The sequence below is a fragment of the Protobothrops mucrosquamatus genome, unplaced genomic scaffold (assembly GCF_001527695.2).
Source record: "Protobothrops mucrosquamatus isolate PMUCROS unplaced genomic scaffold, P.Mucros_1.0 scaffold2749, whole genome shotgun sequence".
In the NCBI taxonomy this organism is placed as follows: Eukaryota; Metazoa; Chordata; class Lepidosauria; order Squamata; family Viperidae; genus Protobothrops; species Protobothrops mucrosquamatus.
In genome coordinates this window covers 120,591-145,546 of record NW_015388790.1, presented here as the reverse complement: position 1 = coordinate 145,546, position 24,956 = coordinate 120,591, and the positions used below count along the sequence as shown (strand labels likewise).

General features: G+C 44.2%; 1 protein-coding gene across 1 annotated transcript; it reads right to left on the bottom strand.

Moving 5' to 3' along the window:
• Positions 1–1,297: 1,297 nt before the first annotated feature.
• TUBB (tubulin beta class I) lies at positions 1,298–24,128 on the bottom strand. Its single transcript, XM_015825669.1, has 4 exons — positions 23,899–24,128; positions 7,030–7,138; positions 5,047–5,157; positions 1,298–4,024 (listed from the first exon to the last, which is right to left on the bottom strand). The coding sequence occupies exons 1-4, from the start codon at positions 23,953–23,955 to the stop codon at positions 2,967–2,969; spliced, it is 1,335 nt and encodes a 444-aa protein (XP_015681155.1). The 5' UTR covers positions 23,956–24,128; the 3' UTR covers positions 1,298–2,966.
• Between the last annotated feature and the right edge of the window lie 828 nt (positions 24,129–24,956).

Genomic DNA, 24,956 nt, shown 5'->3' with positions numbered 1-24,956 from the left:
TTTGGGTTACTTATAAAATAATAAAGGCGGGATAAAAATCTAATAAATCTTGGCTGATCCTCAATTCAAGCCGAATTTGATCTCTTTAGGACAGGGTCGTGGTGGGGGACAGCAGGAAATCTTGAGGCCGTGCACTAGACTGGGAATTTGAAACCCTTGAAATCTTTTATCATTATTAAGACATGAATGTGCCCGTTTAGTTATCTGGAGGTAACTTCACTTGAAGCAATCTCTGCCTTTAGAACAGCAGAGGTTTTAGGCACCTGAGGTTTGCTGTAACTGAGCCTAAGTGAGCCATAGTTCAGGGTTCAAATGCCAGCCTTTTCTGCGTAGGTGGTTTCTGATCCTGGCCTCCTATCCAATGCATTTTTTAAATAAAATACTTTTCTTTTGAAATGCAGGTTTCTGCCAAGGGGGGGGGAGAGAGAAGCAGATCAGTCTCAGTGCAAATATATGATTAACTAAAATGCCAATGGAGTTATGAAGATTAACTAAAGTAGCAATAGCGCTGCCTTAGACGTATATACTGCTTCACAGTGCTTTACGGCCCTCTCTAAGCAGCATATTGCCTCCCAACAATCTGGGTCCTTCTTTTACCAACTTTGGAAGGCTGAAAGACTGAGTCAACCTTGAGTCGGTCAGGATTGAACTGCTGACAGTGAGCAAAGTTAGCCTGCAGTACTGCATTGTAACTACTGCGCTACCCACAGTTCATTTAAATGCCAATGGAGTTATTCAGGGCAGAGGCCCATCAAGTCAACCAGCTTCTCCTGTTTAATTGCTTCTAGAAAGTCCCACCACTCATGATGGCTCACCTGGCTGGCCAACAAGGCTGATTTAACAAGATAATAGAATAGCATGTTCCTTCAATCATGTACAAGTTAGGTTGCATTGTTTAATGCATCAATAGTCTCCCCAGTGGTGGGTGACAAAATATCGGGTTTTGTGGTCATTTGTGTAAAAAGGATCGAGTTTTCTCCGTTTCCATCCTTTCTGGCATTTTTCCATCTAAATAATTTACCCCTGCAGCTAGTTATTTTCTAGTCAATATTTGCTGATCAGGTTTCTAGATCTTCTTAAGCAGCCTAATGCAGAATCTGCACGCTCTTCTTTAATTCCAACTGGCTAGCCTACTCATTCCTGAATTCAGGGAACATTTTTTACCCAACCCGACAGATAGATGACCGTACCAGTGTTAGGAAATCCCACTTTTTTTTTTTTAATGGATGAATGAGAGTCTTCCCACAAGGTGGATGATCAGATTCACTCAATGCAAAGAAAACATTTTTAAAAAAACAACTTTTATTTGTTCACAGGAGTTTTCAAATAAGAACAGGGATTTTTTTTAAGAAGGAAAAGCAAAGAAGGCAAATGAGTGGAACAGGTGAGAAGAAAAGTTGGGTCAACAAGCAGAAAGAGAAAGGCAAGAAAGAGTCCATGCATCTTGAAGTTGCTGAAGTTGAGAAATACTGGTATATGGTAATCTTCTATGGGTGACCCATCTAGCCAAAAATAGTATTTGGGGGCAAAGAGCGAATGCATCTTATGCCCTTCCACTTAGGCCTCACTAACTCCATATAAATGGCCTCTCTGTATTGGCAGCCTGCAACAAGATGGCAAGTCGTATATTATTAACCAAACCTGAAGCAAATATTTGAACACCATCACCGGTAAAGATAAATCCATCCCCCATCAACACATCGCTCCTTTGCACATCCTGGAACATTTGAACTTCCTTCGTATTTTTTTGGGAGTAGACATACCTTCAACACATTCTCTCTACACCTCTCCCTGAAAGGAATTTAAATCATTAGCACTTATATGGCACCTTCCCTTCTTCTGATTTAATAGAACTGCTTCTTTAAGCAAACAATTGAGTGGTGGTTTACAGAATTTTAACGGGGTGGAAGTGAGTTTTCTTGCAATGTAAACTTACCCCCAGGATTGTTCCAACTATATTAAAATTCATACTTAAAATATGCATGCACCATAATGATCCTAAACTGACACTCATCCCTAGATAGACTCCTCATTTCTCCAACTATACTATTAAGGCAAGTCTCAAATCTTATTTAGGGCATTTGCAAATGGGACACTTCTTTGGAACATAGATGGGATTATATCTGAAATTAGAGGGGTTAGCAACTTTCAACTAATAATTTAATTTAGGATTAGGAGTAAGATTTAAAGTCTGAACAAAGGCCCGCTATAAAAGAGCAAGATGGTACTTTGAGGCTGGACTGTTAATATGTATTTTTTTCTTTAGTTTTGGCAAGACATGAAGCTGTGACAAACATCCTTAGATTTAGTCACGGATTTGAAAGATGTCAACCCCAAGTGAGATAAGTCGGGAGGGAGGGATGGATGGACAGATGGGACATGAAACGCTGATGGGGAAAAAAAGAGAGAGCCAAAATCCAGCCCACACAAGGATTTTTTTCCCATTGCAAATACAGAGGATGAATGCCTTTAAGGCAAAGCCAGGAAGATAAAAAGGAGCATTTGGCAGAACAAGGAAGTGGTTTCCATTTTAAAGACATCTGTTTTCTGCTTCGAACTGTCTTACCTTCCTTATCATAGCTGGAGGCCTTTGAGACTGCAAGTTTTACATGTTGGCAACAGAGATATTGAAGGTTGGGGAATAATAAATACAGTTAAGTAAGAATATGATCAAGGAAGGGAGCTGCGTCTCTTCCCACTGTCTCACACACAGCCTCCCCTTAGCCAATTTTACTGGGTACCTGCCTCTACTAAAGAGTAATACATGTAAAAAGCCAAGCCAACCTTAAACCATTGTTAGAGGCTGCCCCGTTTAAAAAAAAAAAGTAAGAGTCTGAAAAGAGAGCTGACAGGTTAGCTTTTTGAGGAGAAGAAGGAGAAAGAAACAGAGCGTGGAGATGCAATTTTTTTATTTTTATTTTGTGCGGACTTATTGAACAGGTGTCGAAAGGGCGCGAGGTTTAACCTCAAGCTTCTTCCTCTGCCTCTTCTCCAAAATCCTCCTCTTCCTCAGCCGTGGCATCCTGGTATTGTTGATATTCAGAGACGAGGTCATTCATGTTGCTCTCGGCTTCTGTGAACTCCATCTCGTCCATGCCCTCACCTGTGTACCAGTGTAGGAAAGCTTTACGGCGGAACATGGCGGTGAACTGCTCGGAGATGCGTTTGAAGAGCTCCTGGATGGCTGTGCTGTTGCCAATGAAGGTGACCGCCATCTTCAGGCCACGGGGAGGGATGTCGCACACGGCCGTCTTGACGTTGTTGGGGATCCATTCGACGAAGTAGCTGCTGTTCTTGTTCTGCACGTTCAACATCTGTTCGTCCACCTCCTTCATGGACATACGTCCTCGGAAGACGGCTGCCACAGTTAGATAGCGTCCGTGGCGGGGATCGCAGGCTGCCATCATGTTCTTGGCATCGAAAACTTGCTGTGTTAACTCTGGGACTGTTAAGGCCCGGTACTGTTGGCTGCCCCGGCTGGTCAAGGGAGCAAAGCCGGGCATGAAAAAGTGGAGCCGGGGGAATGGAACCATGTTTACAGCAAGCTTGCGGAGATCGGCGTTCAGCTGTCCGGGAAAGCGGAGGCAAGTCGTCACACCACTCATGGTGGCAGAGACCAGGTGGTTAAGATCCCCGTAGGTTGGAGTGGTCAGCTTGAGGGTACGGAAGCAGATGTCATAGAGAGCTTCGTTGTCGATACAGTAGGTCTCATCTGTGTTCTCCACCAGCTGGTGGACTGAGAGGGTAGCATTGTAAGGCTCCACCACGGTATCTGAGACCTTGGGAGAGGGCACCACGCTGAAGGTATTCATGATACGGTCAGGGTACTCTTCACGGATCTTGCTGATCAGTAAGGTGCCCATCCCAGAACCGGTTCCACCCCCTAGAGAGTGGGTCAGCTGGAATCCTTGCAGGCAGTCACAACTCTCGGCTTCCTTCCTCACAACATCTAGGACTGAATCCACCAACTCGGCACCTTCTGTATAATGACCTTTGGCCCAGTTGTTACCAGCTCCACTCTGGCCTGAAAGGGGCAGAAGAAGATGGGATATAAATTATTGTGTTGGGTTAGGTAGCCGCCCTTCCCCTTTGACTGCAAGCTACTTCTGCTTTCCTGGCCTTTTCCCACCAGATTGATACAGATTATCTCCTTGAACGTGCAACACTATTCTTCAAACCCACCATAGGAGGAACCTTCAGACTCATGCACTTTGTGTGAATCCAAGTTTCTGAGATCCTGTTTTAATGGAGCCTAGACCCATACCTTTCTCTAAGGAACTCTGATCGATTATATTGGGAGGATAAAATAAATTACTTAATTTTTATTTATATCCTGCCCTTTATTATTATTTTTATAAATAACACCAGATGGCAAGCATGCCTAATATTTCTTCCTTCTATTTTCCCCCGCAACAACAACGCTGTGAGGTGAGCTGGGCTGAGAATGACTGGCCCCACCCAGATTTTTACGCCCAAGGCAGGACTAGAACTCATTGTCTTTTGGTTTCTAGTCTAGCACCTTAACCACTGGACCGAACTGGCTCTCTATTCAATGCTGTCCTCTCTACAGTGTCCTCCAAATATCTCAGACTGCAATTCAGTTTATACCCAAGCCATGAAAATGATAGCCTAGCTGCACATCTAGAGGGCATCAGTTTAGGTATCAATGAACTGCTACAGTCTCCTACAAATTAGGTGGGCTTCAATTCCCAGAATCCTAAGTGTGCCAGCTCAGGAATTCTGAGAATTGAAGTTTACACAGTGGAGACATTGAAAACCTGGAAGGCAAAACTGAGTATTCCAGAAGAAATAACTATCCCAGCTTGCCCTAAAAACACTTATCTTTGCCTGCCCCTCCCATCGTATCAATGCTCTGTAAAGACCTCTTCAATTCCTCCTTCAATAGCAATGTAAGTTATCAACCCAGATTCCTAATTTGACGAAAGACACTGCTCAAACCTAGACAGGTATAGTCCTTCTATATTTTCCCCCATCAAATGTAGCTACAAGTAGCAAAGGGTGCAGGGAAAGCGGTAAGATTCTTACCAAATACAAAATTATCTGGTCGAAATATCTGTCCAAAAGGTCCAGAACGCACTGAGTCCATGGTTCCTGGCTCCAAATCAACCAAGATGGCACGAGGGACATATTTGCCACCTAGAGAAAGAAACAAAGGTTTAATGCCCAGGTGTAATAGATTAAGTCCACTGCAGTAGCCAACTGAGCTTCCTCCGATGAAAAACCAAATTACATTTGGGTCCTCGCTTTCAAATAGCTTGCTTTTGCCTACTTGTTAGATTTCAAAGGAAAAGCCAAGTGTTGGTAAGACGGTCAATGAAATTAAAGGATGTCAGACATTCCTTATCTATAGCAGGGGGCTCTCCAAACTTGGCAACTTTAAGATTGTGGACTTCAATTCCCAGAATTCCCCAGTCAGTATAATATGGCTGGCTAAGGAATTCTGGGAGTTGAGAAGTCCACAAGCCTCAAAGTTGCCAAATTTGGAGACCCTTGATATATAGGATGAGTGGAAGGAACACAGAAGCGGGTATCAGAGGTACAAAAAGGAGAGGGGAAAAAAAGAGGCATTTCAATATGGTATTAAAAATATTATAAAATAATCATTTTCCCAATACATGTCAGCATACACCTTTCTCAATCCAATTTATTAGGCTATGTTGTAGGATAAGATGAAGTTTAAACCTGAACCAGGCTTTTTAATAGAGGTAGTCCATAAACTCAAGGGGGGGGGGCTAGATGGGAAGAGGGAGGCTTCAAGGGAAACATCTCTCCAAGAAGAGTATCAAGGCTAAATGGCTGGGAACGGAACAGAGCTACATGCAAGTCCTATCCCTAAAGTGACCATTCTGAAAACATCTTTTTTTAAAAAAAATTGATTGGACTTGGAAGAACCAGTGATGGGGAGGGGAAAAGTTAAACTGGGGGATTTTGGGACGCAAACTTCAGTTCTGGCTTTGCTCTATTGCAATTCGCTTGACCTTTTGTAAACTATACCTTTCTCAACAAATGGAGTTAAGGATCGTTCTTGCCTTTTAAAGGTTCGGGTTGAGGCAGGTCTGACACTGTCATAAAATGCAGCCACATGGCCACGGAATGCTGCAAAGTCTTAAACGCAACGCAGCGTGTTGCCAAGTTCCTGTGGTGGTCACATCACCACAGGAAGGGAGAGCACTTTAAGAATTTAGGATCTGGGTCATAAGTCCCCTTTTTGGGGTTGGTCGTAAGTCCACAGGTAAGAAATAACTATTAGAACAGGGGTCTTCAAACTTGGCCCTTTGATGACTTGTGGATTTCAACTCCCAGAATTCCTCAGCCAGGCATGCCTGGCTGAGGAATTCTGGGAGCTGAAGTCCACAAGTCATCAAAGGGCCAGGTTTGAAGACCCCTGTATTAGAAGCTTACTTTTAAGTTCACATAATGAATGTTGAGATTCGTAGCAAGCTCAGGCTATAACATTGATGGCGAACCTTTTAGAGACGGAGTGCCCAAACTGCAACCCAAAACCCACTTATGCATCGTCGGGTGCTGGGTGGATGTGACTCATTGGGTAGGCGTGGCTGCGGTGGTAACGGCAGACTGGGTGGGACTAAAAAGTTCAATCAATTCCAACTTTGCAAGTTCTCTTTTTCCCGTGAGAAGTTGAAATTGACTGATTGACTGAACCTTTTTTTTTTCCACATGGTGGCGGAGGCCCAAAGCAAAAAGGTTTTATAAAACCCAGCTGAAGGCCTAGGACTGGGGCGACGGCGCGCGTGCCCACAGAGAGGGCTCTGAGTGCTGCCTCTGGCACCCGTGTTCGCCACCACTGGCCTATAACCTCCTGCCCATATACTTACTTCTATATTCTATATTCCATTTCAATACACAAGGACATAACAGAGAAAAAATGATTCTAGAGGAGACAATGAGGAAATTCAACAAATGTTCGTATTTATCTGTTGGAAAACATTTGGATCAAATCATGCCAATACAGTGAGGGAGGAAGAAGAGGAGGAGAGAAAGGCTTACCAGTGGCCTCATTGTAGTAAACACTGATGCGATCAAGTTGTAGATCACTGTCACCATGGTAGGTTCCAGTTGGGTCAATTCCATGTTCATCACTGATCACTTCCCAGAACTTCCCAAGGATAAATAAAAAGAGAAAAGATTTGGGTTAGGATGAAAAAGAAAAGCGGTGTATTCCAGCAGTACATTTACAAAAGGAAGAAATGATCCTTTTTTTCCCCTTTCCAAATTATATAGCAATTTAGGAGACATACATTCTTGGAACAACCTGTCATGAAATATCTGCCCAACACTGTGAGACACACCCTTAAAAAGTCCCAAGTAGATATCCTGTGCCAAGTTTTCCCCCACTTAGTGCCCCTCTGTGATAATACTACAACTAAATGCCTTCTCACTTAGCAAGAGTGGCTGGGGCCAATTTATAAGGCCCAGTACGAAAGAAGGAACAAAGTCCACAAAATCTCTTATCCTAACTAAAAACTACCACCCTTCCCTAATCTAGTGCTGTACAGCTGTGGTGGAATCTCTAGCCCTATTGGCAGGGAATTTGGAGTATGATAAACCATCTGGAGAACAACAGACCAACAAAATGAGGAAAAGAACCACCAAAGAGAGGTCTTCTCAGAGGAGGAAAATATAAGAATCTCTTTCCTGACACGGAGATTTATTCAAATCACATATTTGCATAGGCCAGGGGTCTTCAAACTTGGCAACTTTAAGACTTGTGGACTTCAACTCCCAGAATTCCTCAGCCAGCCCTGAGGAAGTTTGAAGACCCCTGGCCTAGGGCATAGACCTAATTGGCTGCAGCACCTTTGAGCCAAGAGCTCTCCGTCCTCAATGACAAGAAGAGTGAATTCAAGATATGCTCAGAATCCAATGCTATCCCCTTAAAACAGTTGCAAGCTGGAACCTGGGCATTGTAAGTAGACTTCAGGGCTCCGCTCCCAACCAGCCAAGACTTGGCCGTGCAGTTATGGGGGAAACAAAATGAATGCAAGTGAGAAGGATTTATGCCTATTTTAAAAGGCCCAGCCATCCTAAGGCACCAATGATCTTCATGTTAATCACAGTCCCTTCTTTTAAAGCAGCAACAAAACTGTCCCTCTTAAAGGACGGAGGAGCTGACTAAGCAGCTGCAACAGACCATACAAGCCCTGCTTTGTTCTTTATGAAGGCCAGGCTTCATCAAAGTTGCTCTTAGCTGTAGTGTAATCCTGTCTATTGGGCCTTCTCCTCCAAGGCAAATCTTACAGGTGCAGACTGCCTCTCCCACCATCCCATCTTTAGAAAACAACTGTCCTTGCTTATTCATCGGAGGAGGAGATCTGATGGACCTGCAAAGATTCCTAACCCTCAGTTTGAAATGGTCTCTTAGCATGAGCTCAGGAATGACTCACACACACACACAAACACACCTCTTGGTCCTTAAGAACGTCTTGAAGGCTAGCTATCCTTTTCTGCAGGATACTTTGTCATCAATAGCGGATGGATTTCCCTAAATAGGCTTAGAAACTGTTTAATAATAATAATAATAAAGTTGGAAGGAACCTTGGAGGTCATCAAGTCCAACCTCCTGCTCAGGCAGGTAAGCCTATCACCGTTTCGGACAAATGGCTGTCCAGTTTCTTCTTAAAAACTTCCAGTGTTGGAGCATTCACCGCTTCTGGAGGCAGGTTGTCCCACTGGTTAATTGTTCTAACTGTCAGGAAGTTTCTCCTTAGTTCTAGGTTGCTTCTCTCCTTGCTTAGTTTCCACCCGTTGCTTCTTGTCCTGCCTTCAGGCACTTTGGAGAATAGCTTGACTCCCTCTTCTTTGTGGCAGCCCCTGAGATACTGGAACACTGCTATCATGTTCCCCCTCGTCCTTCTCTTCATTAAACTAGGCATACCCAATTCCAGCAGCCGTTCCTTATATGCTTTAGCCTCCAGTCCCCTAATCATCTTTGTTGCTCTTCTCTTGATTGACAATTGCCTTGAATGTTAAGAAGCAGGAGGTATTCTGGGCAGAACTTCTCGATACCTTGTTATCTCGGCTTACATTAGACTTCGGGAGGATCTAAGCTGATTTAGCTCCAAATACCCAAAAGCCAGACTGCTAAACTTTGCCTTGGAAAAGAGGCCCCCAATCTTTGGCTGATGCTAGGGAGGAAAATTTGGGATTCTGAGGGCAGAAAATAGCCGCGTATTCACAAAATGGCAGCCAATTTATATGATGATCCATCACAAAACAATATAAACTGGTGGTATTGCTTTAGTGTTTTGATCACAACTTCATCCATTCTAAGCTTATCCTCACCTCATCTCTTTCTTGGGGGAGAGGTCGAATCTTAGGAGCTAGACCAGGGGTAGGCAACCTTGGCTCTTTTATGACTCGTAGACTTCAACTCCCAGAATTCCTGAGCCACCACGAGTCATAAAAGAGCCAAGGTTGCCTACTCCTGAGCTAGACTATAGACACCTGTTCTCTTTTTCTGGTTATGATGGATAAAGTCTTCATAAATTTCAGAGGGGGATCCCAACCTTAGAAAAATCCTAGGTGGTGACATATTGCAGTGAAGGGGAGATCTCTTAGGGCAGAGCTTGTCCATCAATTTTAATCTTCTCCCTTCAGAAACTGTATGGACTTTTCTAAGCAAGGTTAAGATTGTATAAGCTCTGCTCAACAGTCCAGGGTTCTCTCTCTCGCTCTCTCTCTTTTTTCCACAGCCTTGGCTGAAACAGATTTCACTGCTTATTAAAATAAATCAACACCGAATACCTTTGAACATTCACCAACGCTCACAACACAATATTTGAGTCAGCCAACTAATTCAGCTACTGTGTTTCTCCAAAAGCAAGCCCTACCCCGAAAATAAGCCCTACCTTGATTTTTTGGGGGGTGGGCCTAATATAAGCCCTACCCCAAAAATAAGCCCTAGTTTTGGGGCGAGGTGCACACCTAAAAATCAGGGTAGAGTGGGGGTGGAGCATACCATTGCAGCCAGGCCTCCCCTTGCCTCGCCGGCCGACGTCTTCTGCGGCCGAAGGAGCACCACATTCTGCAGCTGAGAATGGAGCTCAGGCCTGCATTTTGCAGTCAGAGGCCTTTCTGGAAGGCCACTGCAGCCCAGAACCAAGCTATGGTAGCTCAGTTCTCAGCTGCACAAGCCTTCCAGAAAGGCCTGATAGCAAAATGCAGGCCAGAGCTCCATTCTCAGGTGCAGAATGAGGCTGTTCCTTTGGCCGCAGAAGTGGGCCGGCTGGCCGGAGCTGTCAGTGCCAGAGGTGAGTGGAAAAGACACCCCCTGAAAACAAGATCTGATGTCTCTTTTGGAGACAAAAATAAAAAATAACACTGGGTCTTATTTTCGGGGAAACACAGTACATCAATAAAACTAACTAAATTGACTGACCCAGGGGTAGGCAACCTTGGCTCTTTTATGACTCGTGGACCTCAACTCCCACAATTCCTGAGCCAACCATGCTGAGGGGAAAGGGAGAGGTTTCCAAGCTGAGTCATACTGGCTCAGGAATTCTGGGAGTTGAAGCACCAGGATCAGCGCTGCTTTCCAGCTGACCGGTGCTTCTTCAGGGCTCAGCAGAAGCACCAGGATCAGCGCCGAGCTCCAGCTGGAGCCTGGCACTGATCCTGGCGCTTCCGCTGAGCCCTGACAGCCCTGCAGCTCCAGCCATCTCTCGCTCAGGCTTGTGCAGTGCTGCCACCGGTTCAGCTTATTCCCCTCACCCGCTACTTTTCTAGGATGGTTGCGTACCACCTGCCAGGTGCCAATGTACCACAGGTGGTACCCGTACCACTGGTTGAAAAGCCTTGGTGTAGGGCAAATAGCTTCTATCCTCTTTCCCATTTGAGGGAAGTCACTGTAGCTATACTCAAAGCAGCAAGCGACCCCTGATAATCATTCTTGGGGAGATGAAAAGCAGATGGAGGATTTTTCACTCTTTCACTTCAAGCAAGCTTTTTAAAAATAGACCAGGATACCTAATAAAAACATCTAGAATTGGATCCAGGCAGGATATTTTTAGAGGCGTTTGCTGACTAAGGATTGTAGAAACTGAAGTTCAATACATTTAGGGGAAAAAACAGACTGGGGAAATTACTCTAGAGACTTGGAATTTAGTCTCTAACATACATCTGTATGCCTGCTTTGATAGAATAGGGAATAATTAAAGATGCCAAGAACTAAAAACATCCATTTCCAATTTAGTGTCTCTCTGTTGGCTGCAAATTATAATTATAGTATGAAGAGAAACTAGTCTTAATGTTCCAATTTCCCAAAGAGTGTAGGAAGAATCTATTTCTGCAGCAATTCAGCATCAATTGCAAAGATGGGTGCGTAGCTGACAAAAATGCTAACAATACAGAGGCAACTATGGTTCTGGGCTATTTTCCAATGCTAGAATGAACTTGCAGGCTATTGCAACTTATTTGTACTAATGTGCAACCTATCTGTGTTTATGTGCTATTTCCTATACCAGTGGTGGCGAACCTATGGCGCGGCACTCAGAGCCCTCTCTGTGGGCACACGCACCATGCCCCGCAGATGGCAACTGTCCCTCTTCAACCAGCCGCCCGCTAACTCGCCGAGGTCCCATGTGGCCAGATGCATCCCAGCATGGCTGGTTTCCCTCCCCACCTCCCTCCCATCTCTCCTGGTGTCACATGCTCTCCTTTTCCGGGGCACGACCCACTGCATCACCTCCTCAGCTGTTGGCCAGCCATTCAGCTCAGAGGCGGCTTCTCTGAACTGCTGGCGGTGGGCTGCGGAGCCCCAGAGTGTGCCAGTCGAGGGTCCAGCCGGCTGTGGCTACTGATGGACACTGTCAGCCCACATGCGCTCGCTGGCCTCTGTGTGCGGGGGCTGATGGTGTCAGGCAGCAGCCGCCCTGGCCCCTGCCTCGCCTTGCCCTGTGACAATGATACCCCCGCCCTACCTAGCCTTGCCTCACCCCACAGGATGAGCCTCCTGCCCACCGCCCCACCTGCCAGAGACCTCCTGGATCTCCCCCAACCCTCCCCATGAGCAACATCGAGGCGACCACGCCCACTTTGGCCACACCCACCCAGTCTGCCATGACCATCACAGCCACGCCCACCCAGTGGGCCACGACCACCTGGTACCCGGCGATAAATAAGTGGGTTTTGGGTTGCAGTCTGGGCACTTGGTCTCTAAAAGGTTCGCCATCACTGTCCTATACTGTATCCATAAATCAACTCATGGATTAAGGGCCATCTCATACTTCTCCTAAATGCCCCATGTTTAAAGACCCCTGCTCTAGGCTGACTATCAGTGCTGAGGAAAAGAAACATTCCAAGCATTTTTCTAAAACCAGTAATGGCTGATTTAAAGGACACTCGGGCCCATAAACAGCCTCCATTCATCCCCACCATTACGTCCCTCAAAGGAACATTTTACAAAGACTTGGAAGGAAAGAAGCCATTTCTGGAGAGATATTGTTTTTGCTTCTTGTAACTGAAAGGGCAAAGAATCTTGCAGCATCTCAAAGGCAAAACTTATTTAAAATTGCCCGATGGAATGTGTTGTCTTTCAGATGCCAAAATTCTTACAGGGTTCGGGCAAACTTTAACGTCACCTTGGAAAACAACATGGTTAATATGTTTTAGCGTGTAATTGTTGTCCTGTATAAAATCTAGCTTCGTAATGAAGTGCCTGCCTGGACAATCTTTTCCAAGGAGAAGATACTAATTTTGGACGCTATGGGGACCTTCCCAAGACTAGTGTCTAACTTTCTCCACTTAATACATGCAACGTTCCTCCTTATAAGAGCCAACAAAGGGGCACAAACCTCTTAGGGCAGGGATCTCCAACCTTGGCAACTTTTAAGACTTGTGAACTTCAACTTCCAGAATTCCCTAGCCAGCATGGCTGACTGAGGAATTCTGGGAGTTGCAGTCCACAAGCCTTAAAGTGGCCAAGGTTGGAGACATCTGTCTTAAGGTTTGTAGAAAATTTGGAATGTTCAAACCAGGTTGATGGTTACTTCCTCAAAATGCCTGCCATGGAGTGTCTGTTTATTCACAAAATGGCTGCCATAGCACGCATCTTTGTCCCAAAACACCCATCTATCAGAAGGCAAAGGGATGGATTTGTTCCCCACAATCCTTGGATATATTCCTTATTCTTTTTTTGCATATTTCTGGGCAGACAAATGCATTCCTGAACATAATGTTTGCATTGTACTGTTGCCACCAACATTTTTATTTCCTAGGAATGCCTTTGGGCAGTGTGGTATCCCATAATTTCTTGAAAACAAAGGTGCCAGAAACATTTGGTTTACAACTAATTATTTTTCATTAAAAGAATCCAGAGCAAAAAATGCAGAACTAGGGAGAAGGAAACATGTAGGCACCAGGAGAAAGATTTATTGGCACTAAAATGTTCTCAGATATGCCTTGCTCTCTGGCCAGAAATTCCTCTTCCTCAATTAAATTGCTCAGTCCTTCTCTGAAATCACTTCATCCATGGAGCTAAACAGTAAAAGAAGGGAGCATTTAAGCAAGTCCACAAACATTTGAACCACGGATTGGTCAGGAAGGGGCCAGGAAACAAATCAGTGGACAAGCAAAAGCTGAAACCCCTATTAAAAAGCCACAGCAGATCCAGTGAGTCTCCTCCCTGCCCACAAATTATATGGTAGTCTCATAATCAAAAATCCTCCTTTAGAGATCCCCACACAATGTTTTTCAGATAAATGAGACTTTCAATTGCCCAAATTCAGGGAATTTATCAATTCCCCAATGCCAGACTTTGTAAAAGCTGCACTAATCTATTCAGGAAAATATAAGAAGATTCATGCAAATGCAGCTCTAGTCTTGTCCCAACCTCCCCTTAAGGCAGGGGTGTCAAACTCAATTTCATTGAGGGCCGCATCAGCATTGCAGTTGCCCTCAGGGGGCCAGTTGGGTGTGGCCTACTGGGTGGGTGTGGCCCACTGGGTGGGCATGGCCAGCTCTACATCGTTGGCGTCAAGGGTGCCTGTGGGGGCCTGGGCAAGAGTGGGACAGATCTGAGGATCTCTGGCAGAAGGGGACGGGACCAGGGCAAGTGCCAAGGCATGGTCCACTGGAGGAGCCTCAATGTTCCTCTCAGGCCATGCGGGGGGGGTGGGAGCTTATGGAGCTAAGACTCAATGTGTTTCAGCATAGATGGCCACCACAAAATTGTACATTAGCTCTCTTCCGGCCAGCCTGGACCAAGGCAGCGGGAGCCGTTCCCTCACTGTTTCCAGGATGGCTTCGCGGGCCACATGAAACCACTTCGCGGGCCGCATCCGGCCCCCGGGCCTTGTGTTTGACATGTCTGCCTTAAGGAGATGGCACCTGTCTTCTTTCTCTCTAAATATGAGAATTAATAAACCAAGCTACCCAAAACCGCTTTTAAAGAATGAAAGATAAAACTTTCCTTCAATGTAAGTTGAGTTTTGGTCGTTTTATGAACATGCCCATTTAAGTTTTGTGGCATGACAATACAGGGAGTATTTCCTACAGTCTTTGACTTATGACCATACGTTTAAGAACCTTTTGAAGTTACGACACAATTGAGAAAAGCAACTTACAATTGGTCTTCATGCTTATGACCATTTCAGCATCCCTGCAGTTACGTGATCACAATTCAGGCGCTTAAGCAACCAACATGTATTTATGATGGCTGTAGCATCCTGAGGTCATGTGATTGCTTTTCCCAAGGTTTCTGACAAGCAAAGTCAGTGGCGGAAGCTGGATTTGCTTAACAACCATGTGATCTGCTTAATGACCGTAGCAGAAGTCATAAAATTAGGTGCCACTCATTTAACAACCACAAGTTCTGGTCCCAAATGTGGTCATATGTTGAGGACTACCTGCATTGCCTTCATCTGAGTTTGTTTATTTTTTCAACTTTCTAATTTAGTCAACAGACCAGTAACTCTGTGGATTCTTGCCAATTCTAGCACTGATTAAATTCCAACACAAGCAAGGTTAGATTCTTGAGATAATATAGGCAAGGCACGATTCAATGAACTGTTTTTTTCATTGCATGGATCTTCCAAATTCTTGAAACTTGCATTATGCCCACGTCATCTCTAGAGTAATGTCATGTTGGTTAATAAATTACCAATGCGTGTAGACATTTATTCCCAGGAGAATTCAATTATCCTGTGAGTTATAAATTAATTTTCATCCATTCTTCCAATAACTACTTGGATCCGGAAAACTTCATCTTAGCGGTTCATAAATTCTCTGAGGCAAAGGAGGAGCAAAGGGGAGAGACAATTATCAGAAAATGGTCTTTTTCCCCCCACAAGTAAGAATGTTAAAATTTGGGAATCCACACTAGAATGGTAGTTTTAAGAGAAATGGGAGAAGAGCACAAGTAGTCTTGTAATAATTGAGCCCAAAATTTCCATTGCTAAGCAAAGACACTTGTTAAAGGAGTTTTGCCCCATTTTACAACATTTCTTGCTACAGTTAAGTGAATGACAACAGTTGTTGTTAGTAACACAGTTGTTAAGTGAATCTGGCTTCCCCACTGCCTTTGCTTGACAGGTCACAAAAGGTGATCACGTGACCCTGGGACACTGCTACCATCATAAATACATGGCAATTTCTAAGTGTCCATAGGACCACGGGTGCTGCAATGGTTGCAAATGTAAAAAATGGTCCTAAGTCACTTTTTTCAGGATCGCTTAACTTCAGTCACTTAAAAAAAAGTACGCAAGTTGAGGACTATCTATAAAATCACACTGATTCTGTTCAGTAGGGAAGGTAAGAGTGTTGGAGATGTCTACTAGCAATATTTGGAGAGCTTCTGGTTGCCCAACTCTGGCTAGAATTGTGGAATTTATTATTTCTTTACACATAGTCCTCAATTTATGACTAGCTCTTTACAGGTAGTCCTTGACTTATGACCAAAGTTTGATTTGAAATTCATGAGAATCAGAACAATCGTTAAGTTGAAGTGCCCACATGAGGTTTGTGACAATCGTAAGTTGAGGCACCAATGACCAGACCCCAATATCACAACCCTTTTTACAACAGTTAAGTGATTCAGGTAGTCGTAAATCTGAACCCATTCTCCTGAATGGGCGTTTTTGACAAAAACGATAAAAAAAACCATCACAAATTGTCATGGGACAGGGATGCTGCAATCAGTTGTAAATGTGAATTGGTTGCCAAGATGCTAGGGTGTGTGTGTGACATTTTCTGATGACTGGAAGTGCATTACAGGCCATAAAGCCCTTTTTCTGAGGGATTCCTAACTGCAAAAAGTAGTTACAATGTACCCTTCGAGCAGACTTTATATCTCAAAACAGAGAGCTTGGTATAATGTGAAATGCTCCTCTTTGTAAAACCTAGCACTTTAGCACATAGACTTTTGTCACGCTCTGGAAATAAATTTGTAAAATGTGTGTTGCATCCATTAGTAATTCTTTAAAATAGCCGCATGTTTTTCTGGGACTATGTGATTGATTCTGGGAAATGATGCAGCTGCTTTAAAAAGCTGCACAAAGAAACTGGATTCATAGTTCACCCCTTATTCCAAAGCACCATTTTGGAATCCAATCTAAAGCATTCTACAACTGTGCCAGGGAACCCATTCATTCCGACACAATAACTTTCTTTCATTGATAATGTTGCTATGGGAGCAGACAATTGGAGACAGTTACCATGCGGTGAATGATAAGGCTAGTGATGTAGTGACTGTGGTTACTACACGAACAGTTAATACAAATTCAAGACAGTATTCATTATGGGTGTGAAAAATTCATGGATCCAAATGAAGAATGTTACCAGAGAAATCAGAAATATTTTTTACCTCCAAAACACTCCGTTATAGGTGCATTTTGACGGTTTTCAGAAGGAAATGTTCCCAACCAGGAGCAATTTACTGCCGGAAACTGCTTATCTGCTCCCAAAAATGGTACAGTTCAGGAAGAAGTCTGGGAAAAACTGCAGGTCCAGAACGTCCCTTTCTTGGATCAATGAATTTTGCATATCTCTAACATTCAGGGTTTTAGGTTACAGGCTTATCGTAACACCCTCTTGCTAACGTTTTCTTTTACCGTAAATCCTACATCTTCCCACTCCAGTTTACATTACTGTATATAGACTAAAAAGGAACATTTTTAGATTTGCTATCCTGTGCCAGTTGAAACATTAGGAAGATACCCACAATATCTCCACTGCTGCTTTAAAGAGGTATTGATGGGATCCACTGTGAACATTGCGAAACGAGTAAAAAGTTCTTCATTGTGACAATTGTCATAATCATCATCACTACTACTAGTGTTTCTCAGCCTTGCCACCTTTAAGACGTGTGGATTTCAATTCCCACAACTGAGGGATTCTGGGAGTTGTAGTCCACACGTCTCAAAGGTGCCTAGGCTGAGAACCAAAGTCTACTGCTATCAGGCCAAATCAATTCACTGCAGACTAATCAATCCCATTGATGATTAGGGATTGAAATCCACCAATCCAGGTTAGTATCCAGATGTTTTTAAATTCCTTGAAAAACTAAAGAGTGCCAAGAGTGGAACAATTGGACCATCTTCCCTGTTTATATGCGATCGGAACCTGAATCTCCCTGTTTCTAGCCCAGCATTTAACAAATTATTTCAACTTCACACTGACTCTCATAACTGCCACCAATTTTTCAAAAGTTTGTTCAAGATGCCCAGAAACCTTACTTTCCTAAAGCTTCCAGTTCTTTGTGAGGAAGTGAAACACCAATCTAAATTCAGTTCCTACTAACTCTGACTAAAGGGAGCACTTAGGTGGATAGTCCTGCAGGCTCAAAATCCTATTTGGAGTTTGACAAGTCAGATCAGTTAACAGAATGACAGAGTTGGAAGGGACCTTGGAGGTCTTCTAGTCCAGCCCCCTGCTCAAGCAGGAGACCCTATACCATTCCAGACAAATGGCTGTCCAGTCTCTTCTTAAACACCTCCAGTGATGGACCACCCACAACTTCTGAAGGCAAAGCCATTCCACTGGTTAATTGTTCTCACTGTTAGTTCTAGGTTGCTTCTCTCCTCGATTAGTTTCCATCCATTGCTTCTTGTCTTGCCTTCTGTAGCAATGGGCTAGGCCAGGGGTAGGCAAACTAATAACTTAATCTCACCCTGTAGCCCCCCGAGCTAGGAAAATGTAGTACATAATAAAGCTGGGGGCAGCCAAAGGTATCATGACTCTTGGCCATGTTCTTCTCAGATTTTCTTTGGTCTAATAACTTCCAAAGCAGTGGAGAAAGAAAGCAGACTGAACTATGATATGATGAATGATGTTCTCCAACCCATCGAAAAAGGAATGTGCTTTTTTCATAGCAATGAATAGTGGGAAGAACAGAGTAGATACTTCTAAGAAGCAGACTTGGCTTTTCGCCGCGCCCTCAAGACATGGCTTTTTCAACAAGCGGGTCTGGCCTAGGGAGAATTTTAAATAGGGACAATTTTAATTCGAATCTTAATAACTATACAGCGACAAATATTTGGTTTTTAATTGGTTTTATGGGGGATGGCGTTTGTGTGTTTTAATATGCTGTAAGCCGCCCTGAGTCCTATAGGGAGAAGGGCGGCATATAAGTTTATGAATAATAATAATAATAATAAATGTCTTCCTTGTGGTTCTCAGAATCAATAGCCCCTTTATAGTTGTCCAGCTTCTAGCATAATAACCTTGTGACTAACCCAAGCAACAAAGGAGGGGGTGTGGCTTACTGGCTGCATTTAAATATATATACACATATCAAGGATTATAATGAAATATGGCTATTGTTCATTGTAATATTTATGTTAGCATTTTACTTATGTATATTTACGTATGAATATATGCCCTGTAGGCATTTTTTTTTTACTTTTGTTAGTTTTCCCCCACCTTCTATAAGCCTTTGTTTATATTCAATTAATGAAATTTCTTTAAAAGTTTCTATTTGTTCTATGCCGATTTTAAAAATCCTCATTCAGTCCTAAGGGTTTCGCTTAGGAAGAAATAGGTGTGCTGTAGTTTTAAAGTACAAATCTTGCATTCATAGGGATACATTTTTCCCCAAGGGAGATAATAATTGGCATCATTTTTATAAGAAAAGTAATAGATAAAACCTTCAAATATTAAGATTCTCCCTTCCAGTATTAAGATTCCTTCATAATGTGTGGGCAAAGACACCTGACAAACCGCAGCACAAAACCGTGGTGCTCTCTTCCTAGGAGATTATTGCTTCCAATGGACCCCTACTATATGCAAATCACTTTGACTTCAGTTTCAGATCTTTTTACAGGCACTATTTGCAAAAAAAACCGAAAACCCACCCCTAATCTTGGTTCTCCTATTTGCTGGCCAAACACACCCAAAACACTGCAGATACATAAATTTTTAAATACACTAGTGGGGAGGAAAGTGGGGAATTGGGTCTAGCCCCACCCTGACTGCAGATCTAATCAGGGGGAAAAAAACTGATGCAGCTAGATACGGGACCCAAAAAACTCATTGCACACCACTGGAATGTGCATAGATTCCAAAGCTAGGAATTTTATAGAGGTCCAGTGGGAAGTTATTGTTCTAAAAGGGATCATGAGTGGGGACTCTTTTTTTTTTTTTAAATGATGCTCCCCATTATCTAATAGAGAAAGCCTGCAGCTCAGTTAGTGGAGTCTGCTTTTAATTCATCGGATGCCAGCAAAAACCTGCAGACACACCCTCACGCATACCGAAGTGGATGCGTATACCGCAACGTAGGTCATGTAGAGGTAATCAGGGTGGGGCAGCTGGGAAGGAGCAGATACTGGATTAGCATCGATGGATCCCAGAATACATCTTACAAGGCTACAGCCTTCCAGGAACAATGCAGCATTTTGGAAAATGAATAATGATCCCTGGGTATTGATTTTTCTTTCTTTCCCCCCTCAAACATCATATGCACCATACAAGAGTTTATCAGAAAGAGAACAAAGCATACAGGTTCATCAGCCAATTCTACAAAGTGCAGGATTCTGCTTTCTCAATGTATCCCTATCATTTATCACAAACACTGTACAGGTGCTAAATTATATTTGCTGCTCACAAATCCATTCCATAACATCTAAAATTATAGAATGATCGAGGTCAGGAAAAAAAAAGAGAGGGCAGGGAAGGATGGGTTATGTCTACAGGAGCAAGACAGCTCCTTGTGAGAATAATCTCCAAGGTAGGGATGCTAATTTTAGCTCCTATTCTAAGGATACAGGTGAATAATTCTCTCCAATCTTTTGATGTAAGTAGCACAATGGAAAGAAAACTGATCACTGACCCATCACAATGGATACTGCAGTTCTCTGTCTGCTTAATACAATATCCTAACTTTAAGGAGGGCTTATAGAGTATGTTGCAGAAACCCAGCTTCACACTAAGGCTATGGGGTAGTGGATAAGCAAGAGGATTTTGAAACGTGGCACCTTGCAACAGTTAGTTTAACCTCTCAAAAGCTTTTTCTCTGAAGGCCTGGCTGGGAATTCTTCCTGCCTTTCAACATGGATGTAGAGCAGAACAATAGAGTTGAAGGGGCGTTGTCTTACCTGAATGCCTTTTCTCAGCATGAGGAATGTAGGAATATCCATGCGTGGATTCTACATTCCTTCCATGCTGGAGAAAGGGACCTTGGAGGTCTTGTAGTCCAACCCACTGCTCAGGCAGACAATCAGAATTTCTCACACATCCAGAGAGAGATTTGATTTTAAAAAGCAAGGACTTTTTTTTAAAGATGGGTGTGGGGTTTAGTATTTATGCTGCTTCAGAAGCCCTTTGATGGTTCATCATGTGAGTGTCCCACAGACAGAAAGATGCAGGGCATCTATGCTGGGAGTTGGGGAATATGGTGGGCGGGCACCCCATTGTCTCTAGCTCTGATCTATCTAGACCCTTCAGCTGAAATGCAATGCAAGTTAAGGTTTCATCCCGGCAGGGTCACTGACTTTTAAGAAAAACCTATTCCTTTCTACAGGCTAAATAATCCAGGAGAGCACCTGGATGATTTTCAACAGCTGGGTGGGAGGCTTTCCTAGAATCAGAATTTCAAGATTGCCTTACAGAGAGCAGAGTGGCAGAGCCAGGCTCAGCGGGCTTGGAAAGCAACTCTGGGGCTTTAAGGCAGCCCAAAAAGGAGAATGTATGTTGAATATAAAAAAATATATGATCTGGTATGTAAAATACAGCTCTCCTGCTAATATCCACTTCAACCACGTTGTTGCTGCTGCTGCTACTACTACTACTAGAAAACGCCTTGCCGCCCCTGCCGGGCTTTCTTTCTTTCTTCTTTCTCTCTTTCTTTCTTTCTCTCTCTCTCTCTTTTCTTTTCTTTCTTTCTCTTTCTTTCTTTCTTTCTTTCTTTCTTTCTTTCTTTCCTTCCTTCCTTCCTTCCTTCCTTCCTGCTTAAGAGTCCCACCCGGGTAGCAGCCATTACACAACCCCACAAACCCTTGTCTACTGTAGCTGCTGCAGCCGAGAAGGGGAACCACCGGGCAGAGAGCTCGACCACACAGGGAGAGAATAGACAGAGGGAAGGGAGGGAAGGAGGGAAAGAGTGAAAGGGGGGAGAGAGAGGGGGATGAAGGGAGGGAGAGAGAGAGAGAGAGAGAGAGAGGTGAGCGCGCCCGGCGGCCATGTGCTTCTCCGACTGCAGACAAAGAAGGCTGGAAATGGTGGGCGGGTTAAAAAAAAGGGGGTGGGGTGGGATGGGGAGGGGAACGGGAGATTTGGCGCCAGTATTATGGCATCCGTTCTGCAGTAAAGTCGATTTAAAAAAAAAACCAAACCACTATTGTACTAATCGAGCTTTGCAAGCCAGCTTTCCCCAACTTGGCGCCCACACCACCACCAACACTCTCGACTCCAGCTCCCATCATCCACCCCCACCCTCAAGCGTATAAGCGACAACAAGAGCGGAAGGCCAAGACGTCTGAAGAATCGTTACAAGAGATTTTCGCTAAGATTTCCCCTTTCAAAGCGGCAACCCTTCCCTCTCCCTGCGACATTTCAAGCCTCGGGTTGCAACAAAATTACAAGAGGCCGCGTTTCTTTCTTCTTTTTTTGGCTACTCAGAGGTTATTACACTTAGAGGTGCAGCTCCCGTTAGGTTTATTTCAAGCCGGGATCCAATGTCAAGATAGGAACCTAGAAGCCACGGAGCCCCTCGATACTCGAGCCCCCCCCTAAATAAAAAAAAGGGGAAAAGATTTCCCCGAACTTGAATGTTGTTTTATTAACCCTAAAAAAAAAATGTGTAAAAATATTCAAGTATTCCGGGCCCTTTTTTTTTTTTTTTGTACGTTTATGGAAATCTTGAAAGGCCGTTTTATTTATAGAGGTAAAATTACTGCTTTTCAGCACGCCGGTGCAAGAACACCTCTTTAAAAACATACCCGGGGTTTTTTTAAGTTTTAAAAAAGGAGAGCCGCCTCGTGGGACTTACTCCCGAGTAAGCCTACTCAGGGTCTGGTTACACCCCTGCAACAACCCCAGCCGCGCTTTATTAGGAAACCGGTTCAATTAAGACTCAAGAGAGCCGCGCCTCTTGTTGCGGGAAAGCCCCTTGGATCCTCTTCATTTGTCTCGATCCGATCTCAAAACGGATCAGGAAATCGGGGTGGGGCTCGGGTTAAAAAAAAAAGGGGGGGGATCGACCGCGTGGAAGGAGGAGACGATCCCAGGGAACGAACTCGGCTCGGAGGAAACCGGATTCGCTCGTGGCCAAAAAGACGACCGCTACGGCGCGGGGAGGGGAGGGGCGGGGGGAGGAAAATCAACACCCTGTGTGCGAATCCTCCTCGTCTTTCTCCCCCGGCTGCGCGAGTTCAATTCCTGCTGACCCACTTCGCTCTATTTTCGACATATAGGTCGGGCTACGCGCAACGCCCCAGAGCCGCCCTTTCTCATCCCCGGCGCTAAAAAAACAGCACGGCTTTTGTTCTCCTTTCTCACTCTTATCTCTATTCGGATATAGTTCGAAATTGCACTTCCTTTCCGCAGCCGCTTTGGCGCTACAATTGACATGCTACGCCGGATTAGCTGGCGGGCATTTGACCACCCCCTCCCCCCATCGCGTTAAGGGAGAAAGGGTGACGTTGACGGATAGACCTCTGCCATTTAGGGTCTAATAATCCCATTCATTTCTAAATTATCGGATTAAAAGGGAAGGACGAACAATCGTGCCAAGCCAGAAAGGCGAGGGCCCCTCCCATTAGAAGGAAAATCAGTTAAGATGTTGGGTTTTTTTTTTAGCGTGGAGGGGGGATTAGGGGGAGCCGCCTGCCCCCAATCTTTTCCCTCCGATTAATAGCTTTAATCGAGAGGTGATATATTATATTATATTAATATATATATGATAATTTTGAATATTGGAATCCCAGGTATGGACATTTAAAGTCAATCAGATAAAAATAAAGCACTCTGGGATGTAAGGTAAAAGGCTTTTTTATTAATTGCAATAAAAAAAGCCTTTTACCTTACATCCCAGAGTGCTTTATTTTTATCTGATTATATATATATATATATATATATATATATATTAAACCATATATATAAAACCATCGTTGTAACCGGGTTTCATAGCGACCGCACCGGGTTTTGCAACGGCGATTAAACAAAAAAAAAAAAGTTCCCCTGCAGCCCTTAAATTTCAAAAATTAAACGCAGCCACGTGTTTCTCCCGCCCCTGGAGCACTTCCGTTTCGCCACCGTGGCAATGCAATGGAGAAGAAGCAACGGGACAAAGCGTTTGAGCCCGATCCTGATCCCGCGTCCCGCTATTTTTTCATCTGGACTATATTTAAGTTTAAGTCTCGGCCCGCTTGGCGGCGGGGGGGGAGGGGGGGGAAGGAGAGGAAAAAAAAAATTGACCAGCCTCACCTTTGCTCCGATCTGGTTACCGCATTGCCCAGCTTGAATGTGTACGATTTCCCTCATTTTGTCGGCCTTCTTCTGCTTTTAAGAAAGATTCGCGCTTAGCCGGACGCCGCTGCTCCTTTAAAGTGCAGAACGTTGCGGAGCTCAAGGTTCTCTTCTCCGAACGCGGCGGCGACAGCGGAACGTTCTGAGGAGGTAGCTGGGAGAGCCTGCGGAGAACCAGACAAAGCTTTTATAAAGTGGCGGTCGGCTCGAGCTCTGATTGGCCGAAAGGGATCAGGAGCGCACGCTGATAGGGCCAGGGGCAGGAAAAAAATCACGTGGCTAAAATTAAGCGGGGGGGGGAGAGGCAGAGTTGGGGCGTGGTAGGTGACAGAGGAGGGGGAGCCGGAGCGAAAAATGCGATTTTTCTTTTCTATTTTTTTGTGTGGCGGTGATAAAACGAGAAAGGGGCGTTGGAAAGCTGTCTAAATGGACGAGAAATGATAAAACGGCGCCGTGCGTACTCCGCATTGAAGTATTACGCCAGGAGATCTCATCTGCTTTTTTGTACTACGTTCAAAGCGTGGTTCTTTCTTTGCTCCGCTCGCCGCCCTCTGTTTTAAGAGTTCAGGCAAATATGGGTGCAAAACGCCTCTGCTGTAATGACTTCATTTTTAAAAGGCTTCGAGGGTCTCTGCTCAAAATGCCTAGCTAGCAAAATGCCCTCCTTTGTGGCATGTGGCTTATAGCAGGAATAGGGAGGGGTCTTAACAGCGTTTGAAAACCGGGAGGGGGCAGAATATCGTTTGGTATCTTCTTTTTTCCCCCCCTTCTCCAAGGTATTTATTTAGCCTGGAAAAATGCATTTTTCCTTGGGTAAAACGCTAAGGATTTCCATGGAAAATTAGGAGTTAACGTCTTGTACAACGATCTTATGCGTTCCTGGCTTTACCTAATTTGTTTTTATGCAATTTGCCATCTTTTGTATTACTGCTGTAAAATTAGGCTTAATACAGTAGTAGTGTAGAGTAGTGGTTTCTAAAGTGTGGTCCTACGAAAAGCCCCCCCACCAAAAAAAA

Bases quoted from the DNA above. Each gene is read 5' to 3' on its own strand.
- TUBB (XM_015825669.1), bottom strand. From the start codon at position 23,955: ATGAGGGAAATCGTACACATTCAAGCTGGGCAATGCGGTAACCAGATC. The intron at 5,158-7,029 runs GTAAGCCTTTCT...TTCTTTCTCTAG, and splicing joins TTACTACAATGAGGCCACTG to GTGGCAAATATGTCCCTCGT. The intron at 4,025-5,046 runs GTAAGAATCTTA...TGCCCCTTTCAG, and splicing joins ACCAGATAATTTTGTATTTG to GCCAGAGTGGAGCTGGTAAC.